This window comes from Chiroxiphia lanceolata, chromosome 7, assembly GCF_009829145.1.
Source record: "Chiroxiphia lanceolata isolate bChiLan1 chromosome 7, bChiLan1.pri, whole genome shotgun sequence".
NCBI lineage: Eukaryota > Metazoa > Chordata > Aves > Passeriformes > Pipridae > Chiroxiphia > Chiroxiphia lanceolata.
This window is the reverse complement of record NC_045643.1, coordinates 11,861,399-11,883,647: the sequence shown is the minus strand read 5'-3', so window position 1 is coordinate 11,883,647 and position 22,249 is coordinate 11,861,399. Positions and strand designations below refer to the sequence as shown.

Genomic DNA, 22,249 nt, shown 5'->3' with positions numbered 1-22,249 from the left:
CTTTCTTTTTTCTTCTAAAGGTAAGAAGAGAAGCAAAAGAAGTAAGAAAATGCTGGGAACAGAACGAGGTGTCGTGGAAGAATGGCTGTCAGAATTCAAGGTGAACTGAGAGATGAATGATAACTCAACCATTGGCTTAATGCCATAGAATGTAGTTGTGAGGGGTTTTTTAATATTCAGAATCAACATTTTAAAGAACTATTAGTTGATCTTTCAACTTCTTATAATGCATAAAGCATGAAAAGGTCTGTGTAATTGAGTCAGCTGGTACATAACCTACAATGCATATTTCTAATATTAGTTTATTTTTATTGCTGTTTATTGTAGAGCAGAACACTGCTGCAGCAATAGGGTTTCTTAAAACTCAGTATAAATATTTGGACTTCAAAAAAAAACCAAAGAAAAATATTTTTTTCCCCCTGTGGTCTGCGTAAAATTAATTGTTTTGTCGTGAAGAATCTGAACTGTTTTTAAGCTATTAAGCTATTTTGCATGTTGATAATTACGCTGAGTGAAATACAGCATAATGCATAAACAAGAAAACAGGATTTCATGACTGATATGAAATTAATCTGTTATTTAAATTACGAATTAGTAATTCCTCATGTCATTGATGATAGTAAGTCATTACATGCTGTTGCTGGAAATTTGTGTAAGATCCAAGGATGCAAAATCCCCAGACATGGTTGCTTGGGGAAGAGTTGAGGCTGTCCTTACTCATTTTGCATTATCCACACCTCTTAAAAAATAAGTTGAGTTGATTCGATAAGGTCTTTGAAAAGTGCCTGTTAAATACAGAATGTCAAGAAAGAGAGTCCACATATCAAATGAGAGCAAATGATTTTATGGAAGATGAATCTGAAACTACTTTGAGATTTAACCCTCAAAGTGGTTCTATGCTCCCAAATGTTATTTGTATGGAGAAGAACTTGTATTGAACAACTAGGTGGGAAGCCTGAAAATTTACTGAACTTCAGGAATTTTTTTTTTTTTTTTTATGTTGGGATGAGACTTAATCCTTTTGTGGAGATCTTATATACCTGAAAAAATTTATTTGTCAGGGTAACCTTTTTTTTTTCTTTAGGCATTACCTGAATCACAAATTTCCAGCTATGCAGCTACATTGCACCGAAAAAAACCACTGGTACCAGCTCTTTATAAGGTCATTCAAGACCCAAATAATGAGGTAGGAGATTTTAAAAAAGATTTTTGTTCTCATTCTTATATCTTTCACCTCTTCAACTAAAATGAGAGTAATGGAGATGAAGCTTGTTTGATTCTTGTTTCTGCTGCAATATAGTGTGTGTCAGCCCTCTTTTTATTCTCTTGGTTTTTTGAGTTATTTTAATGCATTTCTAGTAAGACACACTCTCATCTGCTTCCTAAAATACAGTTTTCACTGTCTGCTAGATTTTCCTTGCCACAGCTGACTATTGTACTTTATTTGGCATGAGTTGTTTTTTGTGAGTTTTTTTTTTTGGGGGGCAGGGAAGATATGTTTGGTGTTTTACTTTGTGGTTTTTGGGGGGTTTTGAGGTTTTTTTTACTCATTGTTTTAGTTCTTCCCAGAAGCTACCTTTCAGTCATAACTGAGACAAAGTAGGCCACGCAGTGAAACTCAGCAAGACTTATGTGCTTATTACCTGTTGGCTTATTACAGTGGAAGATGGAATCAATTTTTTAAATATTACTAAGATAACAAGATTTTCTTGTGCTTACACTAGTATCACTTTTGTGTTTACACTGCTGTAAACAAGAGCAGAGGCAGGGCCCCAAAATATAAATAGACACGATGAAAACTTACTTTACCCTTGTACATAATTCATCTTGGAAATGACATTAAACAGCTTTCCAACCCATTGGCTTCTGCTAGGAGCATTTCTGGGCAAGTGTGTGAAATACAACTTTTGAATAAATTGTGCAAGCATGCCATTCTCTGATGTGTAAACTACTTTAGATAATATGCTTCAATATATTTGATATATCATCCATGATCTTTTGTATAGTTCTAAATAAAATGGATAGTGTACACAGCAAGGAAGTTCTTTGTTTTCCTAAGCCCAGCTCAGCTGCTTTTGGAAGCTGAATGGTTGATTGAGCTTCAAGGAGGTTGCATAATGCTCATGCAATTCAGAAAAAAAAAAAGGCTTCATAGCTGTCAGCTCCATTTCAGTATTACAAATAACCTGCATAGTGACCTTTTTCTTTGTACTGAAGCTACTGTTATTCTCCCTCCAACCCGAAGCCACCATTGCTGCTATGTATCTGTGTGTGTGTGTGTACTCCTGAAAATGTAAAAGCTTTCCTTTGCTCTGAGAATAAGCATTTATTTTTTTTAATGTGCAAAGAACCAGACTTGCAAAAAGAGTATCTTCTTAAGGGTGTGACAGTAATTTTAAGTTATTGCTCACTGATGTTTGTCAAATATTACTCTTTGGAACAGCTGTTGCTGTTTGGGCCTGATTGTGATATCAGGTATAAGATAAGCAATCCCAGACCCAAAGATGTCTAACTTCAGGTTCTACTTGTTAAGGCAGTATCTATTTCCTGGTTGCACTTCTTCCAGACTTATTTGTGTGTAAGGAATGTAACTATAGTAAATTCATTACTTTGCATAATTCTGTAGTAACATTGGCTCTAAGCAAGAGGTTTTTTAAATATGCTTTACAGGGCATTATTTGTTAGAAGGATAATTGATTGCTTATGGAGATTAAGCTTATGTAGTAGACTATTATAAAAATGTATTTACTGGATTCTTAAACTTGAAGGACAAGTAATTTTTTTAGTACAACTTAATCATGAAGTTGACCTATTTTTAAAACTTCCTGGAAGTGGCAAACTGTTTAGGGCAAACTTGAGTTTTTCTAGAATCACAATTCTATCTTGATAAGACCAGGTTTATTAATGTAACATGGAACCAACCTGTTTAGGAACCAAAAAACTGAGGTGTTTCTCTTTTTGGACAGCTGTCTACCAATTTGAGAGCTATCAAATGAAGGCAAGCATATTGTCAAGTTAAATACAGTTGTTACTGTTTGCCTTTTACGAGATGCCCTGACTTTTTTAAATATGGGAAAGATAATCACTGGAACAAAAACTTATATAAAAATTAGAGGATGATCTCGCTCACAAACAGCTTATTTAACTGAATAATGTATTGGGTTTTGCATGATATTTGAACTTAAAAGTGAAGTAGTTTTGAAGTACTGTTTTTTAGATAGTTCAGTAATTTTTGGAGTTGGTTAATGGCTGTAGACATACTCTATGGATGTCAAGTTAGTGCTCTACTGCAATTTAAACATCGAATATTCATGTGAGGCTAATTAGGCTTAACTTGAGAGTGCAGCCATGAAACAGAATAACATCCCCTTTGCAATGCCAAGCACTCCCAGACCCATTACTCTTCAAATAATAAATGTTTTCACTCGTTATATGATAGTTAAGCCTAAAATGAGCACATTATTTTCTACCACAGTTGAATTCTTCAAAAGTGTAAGCATTTCCAGTGTTTGTCATGCATTTTATAATACAGTGTATTTAACTTCAAGATATGACTCTTAAGATTTGGCTAACTTGTGAAGTAGCCAAACTAAAAGTATTCATCAGTTTACTTAAAATATGACTGGTTTGCAGCTCTGTGAGGTGTAAATTAGATCATTCTCTTCTGCTGCATATTTAAGCCAGTAAAAGTTCTTTTTTTTTTTTTTTTTTTTTTTGTTATGCTGATTGCTGTTTGTGCTAATAGGAAAGATCTTTTAATTATAAGTCTTTAGTTTGTCAGGAAAGAGATAGGAGTATAAGAGATTTTCTACTCTGGATTTTTGTGCTGACTGCTATGCTACTCAGTTTGCTTTGACTTTGGACTGAAAGATCTTTGGAATTAAATTGTGTGCCAGTTCACGTATACGCCCACTACTGATGACAAAAGCTCAATTTCCTCTGTTTATCCCGTGCCTTCTCAGTATTTATATTCAGAGAATTAATTGGAAGGGGCTGGCTCTTTGAAAAGCCAGATAACTATGAGGAAAGGAAAACATCTGTTCTTTCTTACTTGTGTCAAGTTTTACATTTCCAGGTGGGAGACTATCCTACTATACTTGAGTAGGAAAATCTTGGGTGTTCATGCTTTTGAAAATATTTGTGTTGTAGCATCTTTGTGATGGCAGACTAATTTTATAAAATTTTCATTTGAAAGTAGTTAGAATAAACTCAATAACTGCTCTGGTCGAGTCTCATCTGACTTAAGCTAAAATAAATTTTTCTTTTCTATGTTTTTAATGGGACTTGGATTAGACTGGCTAATTTCAAACAGAAAAGAGCTTTGGGCTGCTGTCATCTCTAATCTAATAAAAGTACTATTTATAGCATTGCCTCTGTATATATCTGCTTTCAGATAATAGTTTTTAGCTTTTCTTGCACTTGTCATCTCCCTGCAGATATGCTTGTATGTATTGTTTTCAGGGATTTCTTTTTCTTCTTTACACTAGCTTCCTGATCATATTGTTTTTTAAAGAAAATCGAGAAATTCATCCTAGTAATGTCTGAATTATTTGTTAACCACTTCTTAAATTTGAACATCTGAAATGTGCTAGACCTTTCATAAAACACGGATACAGCTCTGTCTCTGAGGATTTGAACATTTACTGTAACAATTATTTTGTCACTTTTAGATAGGAGTTTCTACTAAGTAAATATTAGTTAAGAAAGGATATACTGCTGCCTCTTTTGAACATAAAGTCCTATGTATGTATGAATACTGGAATAAATATACTAGCTAAAATAATATATGCTCAACTTGATAGAGAAATCTGTATCACTTTTTTCCTTAAAATGACTGCAACAGAAGCTTTACAGACATCTAATTTCATTTAGATCCCAAAACAAAAATTGTTGAGTTATTTTATATATATGACTTGTAAAAATCTGTGTGTTCCAGATGACTGGACTTCTCTCACTCTGTGTCAACATTGTCAGTGACAGCTTTCTTCCCTCCCTCTCTTGTAGAGTCTCTCTCTGCTTCTGTTGTAAAAGCAGGCTTCTAGCTTAGAGTAGCAAGTCTGTCAGTCAGAAGCCTTGTTACACAAGGTACTTATACCAGAGTATTGTTTAAGAGATTTCTCCGACAGCTAAGTTTTATTTTACGTCAGTGTCCTGTTGTGGCTTATGTAATCAGTGGTTTAAGATGGTCAGCTTCATTGACCACAGTGTTGTGTGTTAGAAATGAAACTGGTGCTTCCTGGCTGATGCTCTCCTAAGGCAGCTGTCTCCATAGACGGTTCTGTCAGATGTATGTTTTGTGTTTGTGATACACCAGCGTCCAATATCCAAGTCTGAATATGTGTTATGTGAAATTGTACATTCATACAGGTTTACGGCATCGCACATTTATCAAACGTTCAAACTGCTCACTTGCAGAAATGTCTGTCCCTCTGCTGTTAGCCAGGGACTTCCAAGTGTTTTAAGACGATGGATGATTCACAACAAACCCCAGAAGTACATCTTTTTACAGCATAGCAAGAGTGACAGTCAATTCTACAGGAAATTCTGGGTACTAAAATTACGATGAATAAACAAATTAATGAAAAAAGAATGCGTCAAAGTCCATGAAATATGCTGCTCTGAAAGTCCTAAGGTGCATATCCCTGGGAGTGAAAGAGGAGTCATTTGTGCCTTATCTGATTTACTCTGCACTGGGTATTTCCTATTTATGCCTTTTTGTCTCACCAGTACAGCTGCTACTGTGTTGGTCAAATGTAAGGTTTTTATTGCTTAAAAACATGTATAATTTGATGTTTTATATGTTATGTGTGTATGTATAAGCAAGCTGCATAAAGCATGTACTGTTAGAAAGAGGGCTTCTTAGAGATTCTGGCCTCTGTTTTCTGACTCTCTAACTCTTCTATATATGAATATAGATGCTTTAGCTTACATGTATGCCTCTGTCTTTTTGGACACTGAATCCCATAAGTATTTTCCTTAGGTCACTCTATTTAATAGAATGCAATGTTAGATAATGGTCACAAACCTTACAAAAATTTGTCTTGGAAATTTTTAAATTTTTGGGAGGGATTTCCCCCCCCTCCCCCAGTTTTTGGTTTTAGTATTAAAACTTGATTAGTTGTGGGAAAAGATGAGACCATTTGACATCCATTAACAATGCCATGGATGCATATTGACTATTGGTTTGGCATTGTAGACTCTTAAAGTGGCAGGTTTGTCTCGTGCTTATCTCACACTGACTTGATAGGGGCTTTTTTTGATTCTTGTACTAAACCTGAAGTGCAGCTCAAGATGGAAAGATCAGTTTTGCATTGTAATAAACATATGCATGCACACTTGTTGGGTTTGAGACTAAAAAGCTGTAGGTAAGAAATCAATTTGTATTTCTGTCAATGGACTTATCATTAGCAGCTAATGTTTAATCTTTATATTTTTATAGACCTTACAACTGCACTATTAAAGTTTTATGGTGCACATAGTTGAAGCCACCTGTCTGTCACACGCCATAGATTAGTACCCGTATAGAAAATAAATCTCATACTGACAGCCCTAGAGAATAATCTTCTCAAAGCACACATGGTGTGGTGGCTGCAGTAAAGCCACTCTGCCCAGTACTGCATACCAGTTCCCCTGAGGCCTGTCCTTATGGATCTCCTTAAAAGAAATGTAGATACCATTTCGGTTCACTTACATCAAGAAATGTAATTTTTACTAGCTGTGGTGGCTATATGATGTAGCCCCTACATTTGCTATTTCACTCTCCCTTATTAGAGAAGCCTACCAGTAAGTCATTAGCTTTTTTGCCTTTCCACAGCTCCTGGAGCCTGTTTGCCACCAGCTCTTTGAACTTTATCGTAGCTCTGAAGTTCGGCTCAAGAGATTCACACTGCAGTTTTTGCCAGAGTTGATCTGGGTATATCTGCGTCTCACTGCCAGCAGGGACAGACAGAGTAATGGTTGCATTGAAGCATTGCTGCTTGGCATTTACAACTTGGTAAGTGAGATGAGTGGGAATGGGTGAGGAAGGCTTTAAGTTTTGCATCACTGACCACTGGGAATAAAGTAAATTACTGTAACAACATCTTTAAAATTGAAATACACTTAAATGAAAGCATATTTAATATGGAGAAAAAGATAATGTAATGAAGGTTTAGTAAGGATGCGTTTGCAAAAATATTTTTTATATTTTATAGTTATCTTTTAATGGGAAAAACATTTTCGCTTAAAAGGATCACCTTGTAGGCTTTCTCAAACTGTTATACACTTGTGTTTGTAAGGAAATAGGTAGCCCTCCTTAATGTTCCAAAATACCGCTTTCTATGATTGGCAGGCTGATATGTTTGGTAAGTATTCATGTGTCACTTCCCACACTCTCCCACTTACTCTGAATGTGTCTTTAAGGGTAATTTGAAGATGAAACCACTCTGCATGCACTTAGATACATACATGTGTACATTTGAGTCAGAGTCTTGAGGGGAACTGTGATTTTAAGAATAAGTAAAAGTAACTATAAATTATTCAATTTGGCTGTTGGATGTAAAAATAGGGTTTTATATTCTTATCTTAACCTGGAAATGTTTACTTTTGTAGTTGTTATAAGACTGTTTGATAAATTCAGCAATACTGCCACAATAGGCATTCTCTAATGGGAATTTCTGTGTTACAGCACCTTAAAACATACTCTACTGAAAAATTGTCCTTCCCTGTGCTATCATTGTAAACCCCTCCTTTAAATTGTGTATTATATTTCTACACATGATAAGACAGAGAACAACCAAACTGCGATTCTTAAAAATAAAGTATATTTACAGTTATGCATTTGTAGATCAGCTCTAACAACTGGAAGATCTAAATATTTTAGATTTATTCTGATAGAAAAAAGCACTGGAAACTGCTTGCTGATTTTTAGTACTGTTTATTGGATTGAAGTAGCATGTTTATCTTTTTGCCCGTTTTCTCATGAAGGTTCCTCTGCAGTTCCTTTGCAAGTCATGCCAGTGATTCATATTTTTTAAGGACAGTAATTTCTCCATTCTTTCCAGATTCAGGAAGAGACCTCAAAATGGACAATGGCTCCCACTGCTTTTTATCTTTAATGAAGTTGATATTTTTCTGCATATATACTGAGACTGAGGGAGTGAAGTTATTTTCTCAATACTTGGAAAATGAAAGATGGGGATAAATCTTTTGCATTGTGCTAAATTCTGTCAGCTGCCCTTCCCCTGTAATCCTTACAGCCTGCTACAAGTACAGAGTTACCTCGGGCTAAATTTTCACATAAGCTGGAATGACTGGAGCTTATTGTTTGAAAATTTGCTGTACAGAGTGCACAGGCACGATTTTAGGCTCCTTTTTGGGGTAGTCTTATGTAATTGCTCTTAGTATATTTTCTTTAAAAACTGCTCGGTTTGCCTATGTAGTAGCCTAGCAACTATAAAATATGGCCAGTCTGAAAGCCTTTTGAGAGAACACTCTGTGTATTTCCTACTGATGGGATGCCTGAGGAAACTCTGCCAGTCCCCTTGATTTCACCTTTTCTCTGTGGTGCATTTATTATGAAATACTGTCAGCAAGTGACTCATCAGCCCTCGTGTGTCAGTGTCTTTTGGGCTTGAAGTTTAGCCTTGCTCCTCTATGCAATTCTGTTATAAATAAATGTTATAATGTAAAGGTGGGCTAGAAAAGCTGTTTTGTTCCTGTTTGTGTGTTTGTTTTTGAATTCACACCGATCTAGGAGCCAGGGCTGGTTTTCTAAAGTGTTGCAGGCTGATTCTGCAGAGCAGTTTGTGATAGAGGTCTTTCCCACTTCTTAAATGTGTATGTAAATTTGCTGATATTCTGCAAATGCACAGAGCCCTTGAGGTGCTAATAGATCAGGACATGTTTTTGAAATACCTTCTAAGAGTTGAAAGTTACTCCAAGTCCTATATCCTTACTTCTGTTTGGGTTTTGGTCTTGTTTTTAATGCAGGAAATTGCTGACAAAGATGGAAACAACAAAGTTTTGTCTTTCACCATCCCTTCGTTATCTAAACCCTCAATATATCATGAGGTAAGAGAACTGCTGTGGTAAATTAGAATTGGATCTATTAGAGGAATGAAAACTGGATCCATTTGATGCCGCAGGCTATTTTAGATGCATCTTGTTGCAGTAAGTTTTCAGTGTCAGTATTTTACAATTAGTGTAATCGAATTCAATAGCATTAGTAGAAGAAAAGGAATGTAAATGTTGAAAAATCTTTGCTGACAGTGCCCATTTTAAACAAAGATTAGTGGTGTTGTAGTTGTGGCTGTAGTTAGTATATATGCTAGTATAAAAGTAGTGTTCCTTCTAGCTCCTTAATACAGTTAGAACTTGGAATTGTGTTTTTCTTTCTCTACTGTTTTTGGACAAAAGTCTGTGTGATTGGGACAACATTACTGTAAATGGATACGTAAGAATCAAAGTTGAAAATTGCTCTCACCTTTCTGTTGCTTGTAAGTGTGGATGCTGTTTGTAATGATGAAATTAGGTAACGTTTTTAGATTTACCGTATTCTGGAATAATCTTCATTTTTACAGATAACAGTATAAATGTGTCTTTTGCCTTGAGTGGTCAGGAGTTTTTTGAGGACCTTTTACTTATGCTTTGCTTTCCCCCCTCTTCCTACCACCTACTTCTAGCCCTCTACTATTGGATCCATGGCTTTAACTGAAGGAGCACTAAGTCAGCATGATCTAATCAGAGTAGTTTACAGTGATCTTCATCCTCAAAGAGAAACCTTCACAGCGCAGAACCGGTAGGTGATGTACTCTAACATTCAATGTGCTTCACTAGGGAGGCAAGTCCTTAAACATTAAGACCAAATGTATGTGATCAGTCCTTTCTCAGCATTAAGTGCTTGGAAACAAATCTAGAGAACAGTCTTGGTAATCTTGAGGTATAATGGGTTTTTTTCCTTTGTTTCAAATTTTTATGTTCTTCTAGCAGTTAATTTAGAGAAGTAACTTCTCTGTCACTTCTGTGTAGGTAAGGAATATCTTTGGGTTTATGGCTGGCTGTTCAGTTTTTCCTTGAGGTATAACAAAATTCAGCTTTGTTTCTGAGGCTGTAACTTTTTTTCCACAGGAAGAGGGAAATGGAGCTAAGTGGATAGACAGAACTAGGGGTGAAAGAAATTGCCCTGATGTTTAGTGACTGCCAGCTTTACCTGTGTCTAAAGACAGCTCTGGGAAAACTGATAAAATAATTTTGAATGTATTGCAGACATTTCCAGTTCTGTAATTTTGTCCAAATATTATACCATATCCCATTTCCTTAGTAGTTCCTGTGTATGCTAATGGCTTTCAGTAATAATAATTTTAACTGTTTATAGTGACCTTTTGATAGCCTGTTTCAAGTTAATGAACAATGAAAGAGGGTTTAAGGATTTGTGTATTTACTTCTGATACTTTTTCTGTGGGATATTTTTTTAGACTGAATTGTAGACTTTTTGGGTTAAATCTTGATGAAATATTAAGAATTTAAACTATGCAAGGTTTTGCTCTTATCTCTTTCTAGGTTTGAGGTGCTGAGCTTTCTTATGCTATGCTACAATTCTGCTATTGTCTATATGCCTGCTTCTTCTTACCAATCACTTTGTACGATGGGTTCCAGGTGAGACACTTGCCTTTGAAATAGTCTTTCAGGGTGCATCTAGGCTTCTAAATATTCATCCAGTAAAAAAAAAGATGCTTTTTGATGGGAATGGATTAGTTCTTGGTATGCTTCCATCATTTTCACTTGAGTTATAGCTATGCTAAATGTGCCAAACACGTTGAATTTTCCTGCATCTGAAAATCAGATCTGTTTGTTGAGTAGAGAGGAGAGAGAACATTTTGTATGCAAGGGATTTCTGTTTTGGAAACAGTGCAGCAGTTACTATGTATTAGTGGCCATGCATTGCTTCCATGATGAAGATTCAAATAGTAAACTGAAAGAATAAATTATTCTGGTTTTTATGGAGGCGGTATATGGGAAGGCAGGCCCCGTTTTCAAGGATCAGAAGTACTTTTTAGAAGGCAGCTGAGGGCAATTCCCAAGAATATAGTCTGTGTTATCTAACTTTAGGTAAAGGGTCATTGCATACTGTCATCATACATTAGATGGGAGATGACATATTTCTCTTCTGTACCACTCAAATGTTTCCTTTAAAGAAAATTGGTTTCAGTTACTGAATTTTGGGGAGGGTCTTCTGCCTGGTGGCTGGCAGTAGAGAGCATCTTGCCACCCTCATTCGTTAGAAACTGGTTGAAGAAAATGTTTTGAAGAAAACAAGTGGGGTCGATGGCTACGTGGGAAATAACACTGGATTATCAGCAAGCCACATCTCAGGGCACTGTTACAAAACTGCTGTAATGGTTAGGGAGGGAACAAAAGAATCTTCTATGCTGTGTATTTATATTTTGAAAAATAAATCTGAAAATGAACTAAAATCTCTGTTATATAAAGACGTTTTAGTCTTTGTGGAGTTAACACTTTCTTGTAATGTTGGTTTTTTTCAGGCTGTGTGTGAGTGGATTTCCACGGCAGCATGAGAAACGCTGGAAAGAACCCTGTGGTAGAGTGGTATTAGACCCTGACTTCATGGTGCAGCTGCTCACAGGTGTCTATTATGCCATGTAAGTGGATGGGGCTTTTTTCCCTAAAGAGAAAGGTCTGATTTTACGTGAATCAAAATAGAAGTGCCAGTTGTTTTATAATTGAAAAAAATAGTTAAACTCATAACACAAGTATATAACTCGTTGAGTGTATTTCCCATCACTTGCTTATTCAGTGAACTGATGATTTCAAAATATTTTTGTGAGCACCGAATTAGGTGATGAAGGGTGAGCAGTAGCTGCTAAAGAGAGTTAGGCTTCTGGTTTCATCTTTTCCCAAGTTCCCACTACCACTGGGTACCTTCTGTTCACAAGCACAATGAGCTCGGATGCCAAGATAAACTGATGAAATGCCGACCTCTAGGATGTCTAGTAGGATCTGAGGCAGCAAAAATCCATTTCTGGTGGAAATTCAGTTCTGCTAAGTAGCATTAACCTTTACATACTGACCCCATTTTTTTTATTTTATTTTTAAGTTTGTCCTGAATATGGCATCAAATTTGTCATGCTTGGAGGTGACAGGGAACAGCTTTCTTGTTATACCAACAAGATTAATAAAAAAATGTTTTGTCTGCACTTTTAAAAGAAGTGACAGGGTTGGGGTGTACAAACAGTTGATGAATTTTCTATGTAAGCAAAGAAGTTAAGGTCAGGATTTGGGCAGAAAAAAGACAAGTTTGTCTTCGTAAGATGTGAAAGATATTTATCTTTACTTTTAGATATAATGGTCAGTGGGAACTTGGCCAAGAGGTATTGGAGGACATAATTTACAGAGCACAGCTTGAACTCTACTCACAGCCTCTGCTGGTAAGAAACAATCCATTGCAATTTATGGGCTTGGTTCAGAGGAGTATGGATGTGTTTCTGAAGTGGACTGGTATTGAGAGCTTTTGTGGCCATTCGCTGCAGTATCAAATGTGAGTGGTTGTTCAGCATAGCTGTTTATACTGTACTTCTTCTGCTTGAGTGGTGTTGGGATCTCCTGTTGGGATCTCTAGCTGAAAGCTAGAATTTTCTAATGTGTTACAGTTGGCTCAGAATGTTTATGTTGTTTTGGCATAAGCTACTGATGAGTGGTTCAAAGAAGCTTAACTGAATAATTATATGTCATAGGACAATGGTTGCAAAAAAGGTGTTTACTTCTAGACCTTCCTCACGGCTGAGAATAAGCTGTGTGATTTAACTAATAACTCAGTAAAAAAAACCAAAAACAGGCTAGAGCTGCACCTGAAAAGGAGCTTCATCTCCAGAGTCAATACCAGATTTTGTTTGATCAAAGTCACACAGATCTTAATCTTTACCTTCTTTAGAGGAGCAGCAATAAAATGGAGTAGTTCTTATTGCTTGGATTTGGGTTGGGGGTTTTTTTTCAGTTTTCACTATACTTGCTGTTCTAATCGTAAAAAGAGGGAAAATAAATGAGGAAAGTGGTGAAACTGGGCTGGGTTCAGGTGGATGGGATTGGGAAGGATGAGAAGGTTGACAGAAAGGAGGGATTTGCGTCACGTAGGAATGAAAAGTAAAAGAACAGGGAAAATTAGGGGAATAAAGTAAAATAGACTACTGTTTCAGTTTCTGCATCAGAATTGTGGCTAGAAGCCTTTAGTTCTCCTCTGAACTAACAGTCATAAAATTTCATTGCTTTTTACATAACTGAAAAAGTGAATTGGTAAAAGTCTATTTATGTGGCAATCTGAGATCACTCTTTTCTGAAATAAATTACAGAAAATTATTCTCTTGATAAATTAATATTGACTGTAAAATTTATCTGCGGGCTTTCTGACACTGCTGCATTTAAAATGCCTGGTATCCATTGAATTATTGTAATAATTGGTGCCTTTTGGAAATGACGCATCACTCCATCAGATTGAAAGTTTTAAATTAAATATTGAACCTGCTGAATCGGGCTGACCTATCAAGGATTTAAAAGATGCGTAGGAGGATCTGGAACTGGACGATATGACAATTTTCAGTCTTCATTGTTCATTTTTAATCAATTTGTCCTTAGAGACAATTGTAAGAATCTTTTAATTGTAAGAATCTTCTAGAATGTCTTTGGTTTTTTCCCAAAGCTCTTATTGCTTCTCAATCCAATTGTCTGGTGTTGATGACATCACGACATCATCAATTTTTACCCCTTCCCAGTTGTCAGGTTTTTCCTGCATATGCATGCAGGTCTATCTGAGGAATTTTTTTTCTTAGTACTCTGATCATTGCCTGCTTCCTCTTTTATTTTACTAAAATTTCTAAAAAGCAGCTTTACAAAATTGTCACTTCTACAAAATAATTGCTTGGATGTCCCTGCCCTCATGCTGTATATTCAAGCAGTTTGACTTTTTCAAAGATTGGAGCTCTTTCATCTCCTTTTGTTGTTTAGAAGAGGTGTGTAATTTAGCAGCATTATAAAATTCTATATTTTAAACTTAAAACTACTAGCATTAAATAAAATATCGTCTGGGATGCCGCACAGGCAAAAGTTTCAAGTTCAGCTTCTGCCTAGGATTTCCTAATAGCAGCAAATTCTTTGAACTCCATTTAATATTTGCCCACATTGCGGTTATTTTTAGATATCTCTACTGAAGGTATTTGTGTAATTATGGGAATACCATTGGTAATCATTACAATGAGAAACATCGTGGTCCCTGTGTTTGAGTATGTCTCTTGGAGAAATATTTTTAACAGTATAGTAGATCCATGCTCTTACTTATATAGGCTTTTATCGTCTGGAGGAAAAAAAAATAAAAACCAACCAACCAGCGAATAACAACAAAGAATACCAACTGGAACAGCTGCATCAGAAAGTTTGAAATACCTGTAATGTAGAAGTGGTCTTCTGCCACTGTTACCCAGAGACTGTACTGGAAAGAGCAGGAAGTAACACAGGGGAAAGACCTTTTCTGGGTAAACAAAAGTACCTCTTTTAACAAAACCCTGAGTGTTGGTTTCATAGTCAGGAAACCTGGGAGTTTCTGCAGAGGCAAACTAATCACAGAGAGTTAGAATTACTACCAGCCTGTACCTGAGGAATAGGCCAGTGCCAGTCGGTCTTTTCCTCTGAACCAAGGGTTCTGCACTCTTTTCAGACAGAAATCCCTGTCTTCAGAGCAGAGGGACAAGAGGTTTCCTAGTTCAATACACAAGAATCATGGATCAGCAAATCCCTATTGTGACAGCACCTTTATCTTGTGTGTTTTGTTGATGCACTTAACTGCTCTTGTTGAATGTTCTTTTGTTAGAGCTCCTTTCTGGTAGACAAGAGTGCACGTCTGGCCTGGAACCAACCCTCCTTTGTCATTGATGCAGACTTGGCTTGCCAAGTCTGAATTGTGCTGTGTGTTTATTTTCCTGCCTTTCAGTGCTGGATCAGGCATCGTGAGCAAGTGTTTTTGCATCCTGCAAGATCATAGTTTTGACGGTTTTTTTGGTCAGATAAGGACTGTGACTCATTCAGACTGGTTGTTTAGATTGTTTCAAAGATTTACTGTTGCGCTGATTTTTATCTCCATATGGTTTTCTCAGACCCCAGAAGTACAATTTGTGCTGTTAGAAAAGACCAGCTGTTAAGAGGTTCAACAAGCAGAAATGCTCTGTCACTTTTCTGGTTCTGTTACAGAAGCCTTTTGCTACCAGTTTTTAGATTGATCATCCCCCTGCCCCCCCCCTACTGATAAGGGTACCTATTCCAAACAGGTAGCAGCTCCACTGAGTAGAAGATGAGAAGGCAAGCAGTTGTATAATGTTGAACTTGATCTGTTTTGGTTCAGTCAGCAGAAATGATTTTCTCAAGTCTGTAGTGTGATCAGGGATAGGGTGAATGCAGTCTGTACCATTTCAGGAAATGGCATGGAAAAGGGCCTAGGTGTGAATAGGAGAGCACTTCACAAACAAGTGTTGAGGCTGAGAACTGGTTAGCAAAGGGAAAACCAATGTTGGACAAGTGGAAGGCAGAATGACAAGGAGTATTTCTGTGGTGGTGCTAATAATCTTTCATGATGGTTAGAAGTCAGGCAGGCAGTGGAAATGATGTTTAGAGTTACAGGATCACAATGGCAGCAGGAGATCAGGATCAGCTATATGTCTGCCATTCCAGTCCCCTAGGACTGGTATTTTTATTACTGGTTAGTAGTATAATTTCAGTAAGATTTTAGAAAAATCAAAGCGTGTCCATTTTGTGGGTTGCACTTTTGATTTTTTTTTTTTTTTTAAAGCTTTAAGTAATATTTTTGTGTGCATCAACTTTGTTATTGTAGAATACTGTATATGCCATAGAGACCCAGAGCTTTTCAAGCGCTGTTACACAAGATTACTTTTTTTGAACAATTTACTTGTAAACTAGGAAACATTTCTGAAAGTTACTTTTTTCTTTTTTAAAGTAAACCTCTAATCCCACAAAGGCATTTTATGGGAAATGTAAAGAAACAATTAAAACATCAAAGCCAAAAGAGGTCACTTGTTCTTTTCAAAGCTGCAAAACAAAACTTCTGACTTGGTACTAGGCTATTAAAATAAAAAAAACAGGTCTAACAAAGATGAATAGTAATTTGATGCCTACTGCTTAGGTTGCAATTTTAAAAAAAATAAATGTTGCAAGTACCTGAAGTCTAATCCCCTTGGTTAGGTTTTGCTGGGGTTTTTTGTTTGTGTTTTTTTTGGGAGGGGAGGGGGCATTATGGGGTTGGGTGTGGTGGAAACTGGCCCTGTCCCTCTGTGCACCAGGCTGCAGGCTGTTTGCATTGGCTTGGCCTGTGGCTTAGTTTTATGACACTCTTGTCATAAAGCATAAATGGTATTTTCCTTGTCATTTTGCAGTCTCTTTTGGATGAAGACCTTCCTGTATAGGTTATCTCTGTCACTACAGGTGGCAAACATGGAACAAAATAAATTACCTCAGAAAATTCAACTCCGGTTTTGGGAGTGGGTTTGTGATGAGCTTTTCAATGTAGTTATCAACTGTGAATCTTGGGGATGACACCATCCATCTTGAGGAGATCTGGCATAATTAACAATTCTTGGTTGTTCTCCTTTCTGTATCCAGCAAGAGATCTAATATTGCCATTAGTGCAATCAAGGATAGTAGTAGTACAGCATTTTACTTTCATCTTAGGTTGCAAATGCCATGAAGAACTCGCTGCCCTTTGATGCTCCTGATGCATCACAAGAAGGCCAGAAGGTACTGAAAGTAGAAGTTACTCCAACAGTGCCGAGGATTTCTCGGAGTGCGATTACAACAGCTTCTATCCGTCGTCATCGCTGGAGGAGAGAAGGTGAGCTTTCTCTGACGGGGGCAAGTATTACAGTGTACTGTAGTCATCATCATCACTGTAATCTGGCTTCTGTTTGAATGTTTGCAGAACAGTTGGGGGAGTTTTTTGTTTGTTTGTTTTTGAAAAGTGGTACTCCATAATAATGTATAATCTTTTACATCTTCAGAGCACTGCATGAACATGAACATTTGGGGTGTTTGTTTTGTTTTTGATTTGGAAATAAACCACGAGGTAGGTGAGAAGATGGAGAAGGTGGGAAATGTTTAATAAGACTTCTTTTTTTCTCCATGTAACACAGCACGAAATTGTAGGGGTAAAGTGTGGCTTAGAATTTGAGTTCTTTGTTTAATCCACACTAAAACTCATCTGCCTCCCATCATAAATAGCTCAGAGAATGGATGGTAATATACAGACCTTGATAGGATTCCAGCTGCCTAAAGCTAATGATGGCAGCGGGAGAGGGAAAAACTGAACACCTCACTCCCATCACATGGCCCAGTTTATTGGGGGGCCATAAAATAGGTTTGGATAGTTTAGAATTAGTCTTTATTTTTCCTCAATGAGTACTTACATTATATGGAAGTGTTCTTGACCGTATGAAGAAAAAAAAAATTGGTAGTGATCTTTACCTTGGTGTGATGACATCTGCAGTGTAGGTGTAGCAAAAAGCTTGCTTTGAAATCACTTTGTCATACTTGTGAAGCTTTGTTGCTCCACATATTAAACCATGGTTTAAAAAAGTTGCGTAAAATGATGAAACTAAAAAGTAGAATAACCTAAAAATAAACTGAGAATAAAAGAATCTGAAAACAGGGATTGCATATTTTCCTGTAGTACTTTTCCCCCTCGCCCTTTTATTTTCTTTTATTCTTCTCTGTCACGTGCAAAAGGATTTGATGACCTAGTCTTCAGCTGAATCAGAATGTCCAGGACAACAAGTCTTCTGTTTCCAGGACTCTGGGTCGTGTTTTCTTCACTGTACTTGCCATTATATTCATTTCTGGTCTACAGTACAGCCCACCTGTCCCTTTCTGTGGATGTTCTGACAACGTTTAACTAAGCATGGGTAGTGTTTTGTGTTTGTTCCGTGTCCGCATAAATCTTCTATTTTCCCTGCCTGGGTTGGAATGCCAAGAAAGAAACAGAAAAGCACTAAAATGTTATATGTTGAATCCCAGATGGCTTTGACTTCTCAAACGAGGCTGACTCAAGCATTCCTGGCTCACCGATCCAACACGGCTCCACAGACCTAGGGATCAAACGTGAGCAAGAGGGGGAGGTGCTGATGCGCAGGACCCCTGAGCATGGCTTCCCGGAGCCCACCTTGGCAGCAGCCACCACAGAGGGTAGGACAGAGATGAGGAGGCAGAAGTCAGTGAGGCAGTTGCTGGAGGAGGATCCTGGCTCCCTATCCCCAAGCAGAACTTCTTTCCATTCTAGTGTGTGTTTCCGCTATCCCAGGGTGTATTAGCTTCTCTTTGCAATACACGCATCCCCTATATACCTAACACCAGGTCAGGTACTACCTTTTGTTATCACGTGGGCTGGCCTGGGGCTTGCATCTGTGTGGTGAAAGACTGCTTGGCATGGCAAAAAAAAAAAGAAAGACAGGGGTATTAGCCAAGAGCTTTGGGATTGCTTGGAAACCTTCTATTACTGAGCATGTTTAATCTAATATTAAGAAGGAAAAAAATGCACCAGATGAGCATGATTCTAATCCTGAAAAGTAGACTGTGTAGAGTATAAACGGATTTGGCTACAACTTAGTTGCAATGGTGTCTTGTTAGTCTGCAGTTTTTGAATTTTCAAGAATGAAAAAAGTCAAGCCTATCTAAGATGAATACAACTGCTGATGTTTTATTTGTCAGTCATCCTTTAACTGGAAACTCATACATGACAACTCGTTTAGAACTGGCTTCTCTAAAGACAAGTAGCAAAAATGCGCTTGTGTTTTCAAGAAGAAAACAGATTGTCATGTTTCTAAAACTTTAGAAACAATTACTGCTTTCTTTCTCAGTCGTGCTGTCCACAAAAATGCTGTAGGGATTCATATGTCTGCTTTGCAGCCAAGAATAGCAGATAGAGTAGGTGGTAGAAATTTATTTTGCTTAAGTTCATCTATTAATTTTTGAGTAAAGATGATTTACTCAATGAAAGGTGTTTTTGAGTACTGAACTTGATTCATTTCTTCTCAGAGATGAGAATTAATTTCTTGTAGATTTAGCTAAATATATTTTCAGGTGTTCTATCTTAAGTCTTCTTCTCTATCTGAACATTCCTTTGGTGTTTCCAGCCTCTATAAGGACTTCAGTTGATCATAAATGAGATTTATTTACACATCCAGATATGAGCTACATAGGTTTCAGATTTGTTCTTCAGGAAACAATAATCTGGATAATCTGAAGATTTAATGTAGTGTTATCACAGAATCCTTACCCTTAATCAGAGTTACTATCAATAATTAAGATGTCATGCTTATGTAGAAGATAGTGGCATAAACATATTTAGTGCAGTTTATAATCTGCTTGGTGCATTGTGAATTTGAGCATGCTCAGTAAATGATCCTGTCTTCTCTTAAATTCACTTTTCAGTTGGTCTTACTCCATTTTACTAATCTTTGCATGTGCATGACCTGAAGGATATAGAGAAGTCCTGAGCTGCAGAGAACTTTCTGTAAGAGACAGGAAGTGGGAAAGAAGTTGATAGAGATACTGCATTTTAGTCTTAACTTGTTCTAAGACAGTGGTTTAACTTGGAATATTGGATAAGGCATCATTCCACATGCTTTACTTCAGTAGAAATGGTTTGAATACCATTTACTTCTGTAACATTACCAATGTATAATTACATGCTTGAGCAAACTGAATTCTCCAGTTGATAGCATCTGGGAGAAGGCCAAGGAATGGAGTTTGGCTTGATTATTAGTATATAATTGTGTGTGCATTTATAGGAGTCTGTTGTTTTACTGATGCTGATTTCACAGAAAATTTCAGCTAGAAAATTCCCTCTCCTTAATATCATTTTGATGTCAAAAATACAATAAAAGACTGATCACTTCTAGTGAGTTTTCAACCTCCAGATATAGGAAGGACACTAGTGAGGTTTCAACCTCCAGGTATAGGAAGGATAAACAGACTAAAAGTAATTTTAAAAAAGTGTATAAAACCCCTTCTTCAGATCAGTAAAAAAATAAGTAAAAAAATAATAAGTAAAAAAAGAGAAGATTTCAAGAATGACTCAGTAATGCCATACAAGGTATTTTGCTTGCAGGTGGTTGCAGCTGTGGTTATGTGCACTATTTTGGGTCAGTGGAGGACATCGTGTCTAAAGCTACAGCATTAATTGTGGATCCACACAAATAGCTAATATTTGAAGACTGATTTATTCTGATAAGGAACAGCGAGAGTCTAGAGTACACACTGTGGTACAATTGATATGATTTCTGTTGGGTTGCACTGTGTCTTTCTCTTTTGACCTTACAGTAGAAGAGTATTTGGAAGGGAGTAGATCTTTAATTTTTGTTTCTTTTTAAAATTTTCTTATTGGTCTGTTGGAACGAAAAAAAAAAGAAAACTTCATTACATCATCCTGTTTTTCCTCCCAGAGTATGTAAGGACTCAAAATATTTTTTTATTGTTTCTGAGGGCAGTTTGTAGAGGAAAAATAACATGTATTAGGGAAAGAATGTATTTGCTGAATTACTTTAATCCCATTGAGAACTTCTGTAGACATGTGGATCTGATTAGACAGAAATTCTCTTGCATGTTGTCTTCTCTATCTTCTTCATTTTTTAGCACTGCTGAGCAGCCTGGGCACCTGTATGGTTGCAGCATCCAAAAGCTTTCAACAACCCCTCTCAGTCTTGTCTTTAAATTCTATGGATAAAATGCCACTTTTTCAGTGTGACTGTTCTGCTTCACTGTCCCTGAATAGGAATGTCCCATTACACAGCAATGTTTTAACATAAACTTTGAAAACTACTAATGTTCTTGTAATAACAAAAACCTTGGCTGTGTTATCTGGAGATACCTTCTTGCAAGTTACCCATCTTTCTTTTGAATAAGAAGGGCTTGAGAGGGGAATTCAGCTGCTACTCCTGCTGCTTGTAACCAAACACACTTTCATCCAGCTTTGCATGGTGATATAAAGAAATGTAAATGTTGGTTAATTGAAAAAGTGGTCTTGCTTTTGGTATGTTCCAGTTATGTCTTATTTTTATTAGCATCTTTGATTATGTGTGGGAAGGTTGGAGGGGGGAATGGAGATGTCGTGGATTGTGAATTAAATATATCAGTGTTTAGTGTAAGAAAACACTCTTATGTCTCAAGAAGAACATGAAGGCTAGTTCAACTAGGCAGGGTGGGCAGGAGAGGGGGAAAGTATATGTATTTTAAATATGGATACAGAAGTTGAAGCAAGTAATGCACCCTAGACTTTAATAATAACCCTTGAAACCTAAGAAGCTTATTTTTCTAAAGCTAAAGGCTTTACCAAGGAAGGAAGACTGCAGTAACATGAACTATATTAGCTTTCTGTTTCTGGGAGGCTAATGAATCAAATAGAATTACATAAAACTATAGAATAATCTCTCATTGCATTGTTCTGAGAATGGTCTGATTTGTGTATCTTTTGTAAGCTGATACACAGTAATGGTAATTCCAAGGCAAAATTTCCTGAAAAGAAGTAGTAAATTTAAAGCAGAGTAATAAAACCTCCCTGTAAAGTTTTACATTACACTTCAGAAATGTGAAATTGGATCAGGCTATATTCCTGCTACACAGAGGCAGCAACCACACTGAGAGCGCTCTGTCTGTTCTGCTTGCTGTAATGTAAAATGTTCCTTATCTAACAGTCAGCATGAAAGGATGAGCTTCCACTCAAATGTTAGAATCTCCTAAATACTTGCCACCACATTTTTCCCATTCCACAAAAAAGATTTAAACACATTTGCTTGGCAGCAAGCTGGGTTGGACAGTAGGACCGGTACAGTGGCTTTAGCTGGGATGGATCCATAGGTTTTGCAGATTTCTTTTACATAATCAGGCTCTACAGCTTTTATAAAGAAAAGCAAAATTCTTATAACCTGAACGCCTCCTTTTTTGCTAACACAGTTAAAATTTATGCCTTCTTCTCATTGAAACAAGATACATGGAACAAAAACTCTTAACTCTATTTTCAGTTTTGAAATTTGAATGCTTCTCAGTTTTCTACTGAAACAATAACTTCCTTTGAGTACTTGGAGCTTAGAAAAAGTACTTGAATCAGATTTGTTAAAAAAAAGTGTGTGCAGCCCTAATCGTATAATAGGCCTGAAAACAAGGATTTAAGAAATAAGATTGTCAGGTTTTTATTTTCTCTTTGATACCC

At 36.8% G+C, this 22,249-nt stretch overlaps 1 protein-coding gene across 12 annotated transcripts in view; it reads left to right on the top strand.

Annotated features, from left to right (window-relative positions):
* Positions 1-22,249, top strand: part of FAM126B (family with sequence similarity 126 member B) — a 54,262-nt gene that overhangs the window by 23,277 nt on the left and 8,736 nt on the right. For 10 of the 12 annotated variants that reach the window (XM_032692759.1, XM_032692761.1, XM_032692755.1 and 7 more), the window contains 10 exons: positions 21-100; positions 1,085-1,186; positions 6,815-6,994; positions 8,971-9,051; positions 9,663-9,778; positions 10,540-10,635; positions 11,523-11,639; positions 12,338-12,425; positions 16,723-16,882; positions 18,061-18,228. In XM_032692759.1, coding sequence (XP_032548650.1) covers positions 50-100; positions 1,085-1,186; positions 6,815-6,994; positions 8,971-9,051; positions 9,663-9,778; positions 10,540-10,635; positions 11,523-11,639; positions 12,338-12,425; positions 16,723-16,882; positions 18,061-18,228 — 1,159 coding nt within the window. In that variant the 5' untranslated portion in view covers positions 21-49. The remainder of the gene's footprint in view (positions 1-20; positions 101-1,084; positions 1,187-6,814; positions 6,995-8,970; positions 9,052-9,662; positions 9,779-10,539; positions 10,636-11,522; positions 11,640-12,337; positions 12,426-16,722; positions 16,883-18,060; positions 18,229-22,249) is intronic. The other 2 variants (XM_032692765.1, XM_032692766.1) reach the window with 2 other exon arrangements.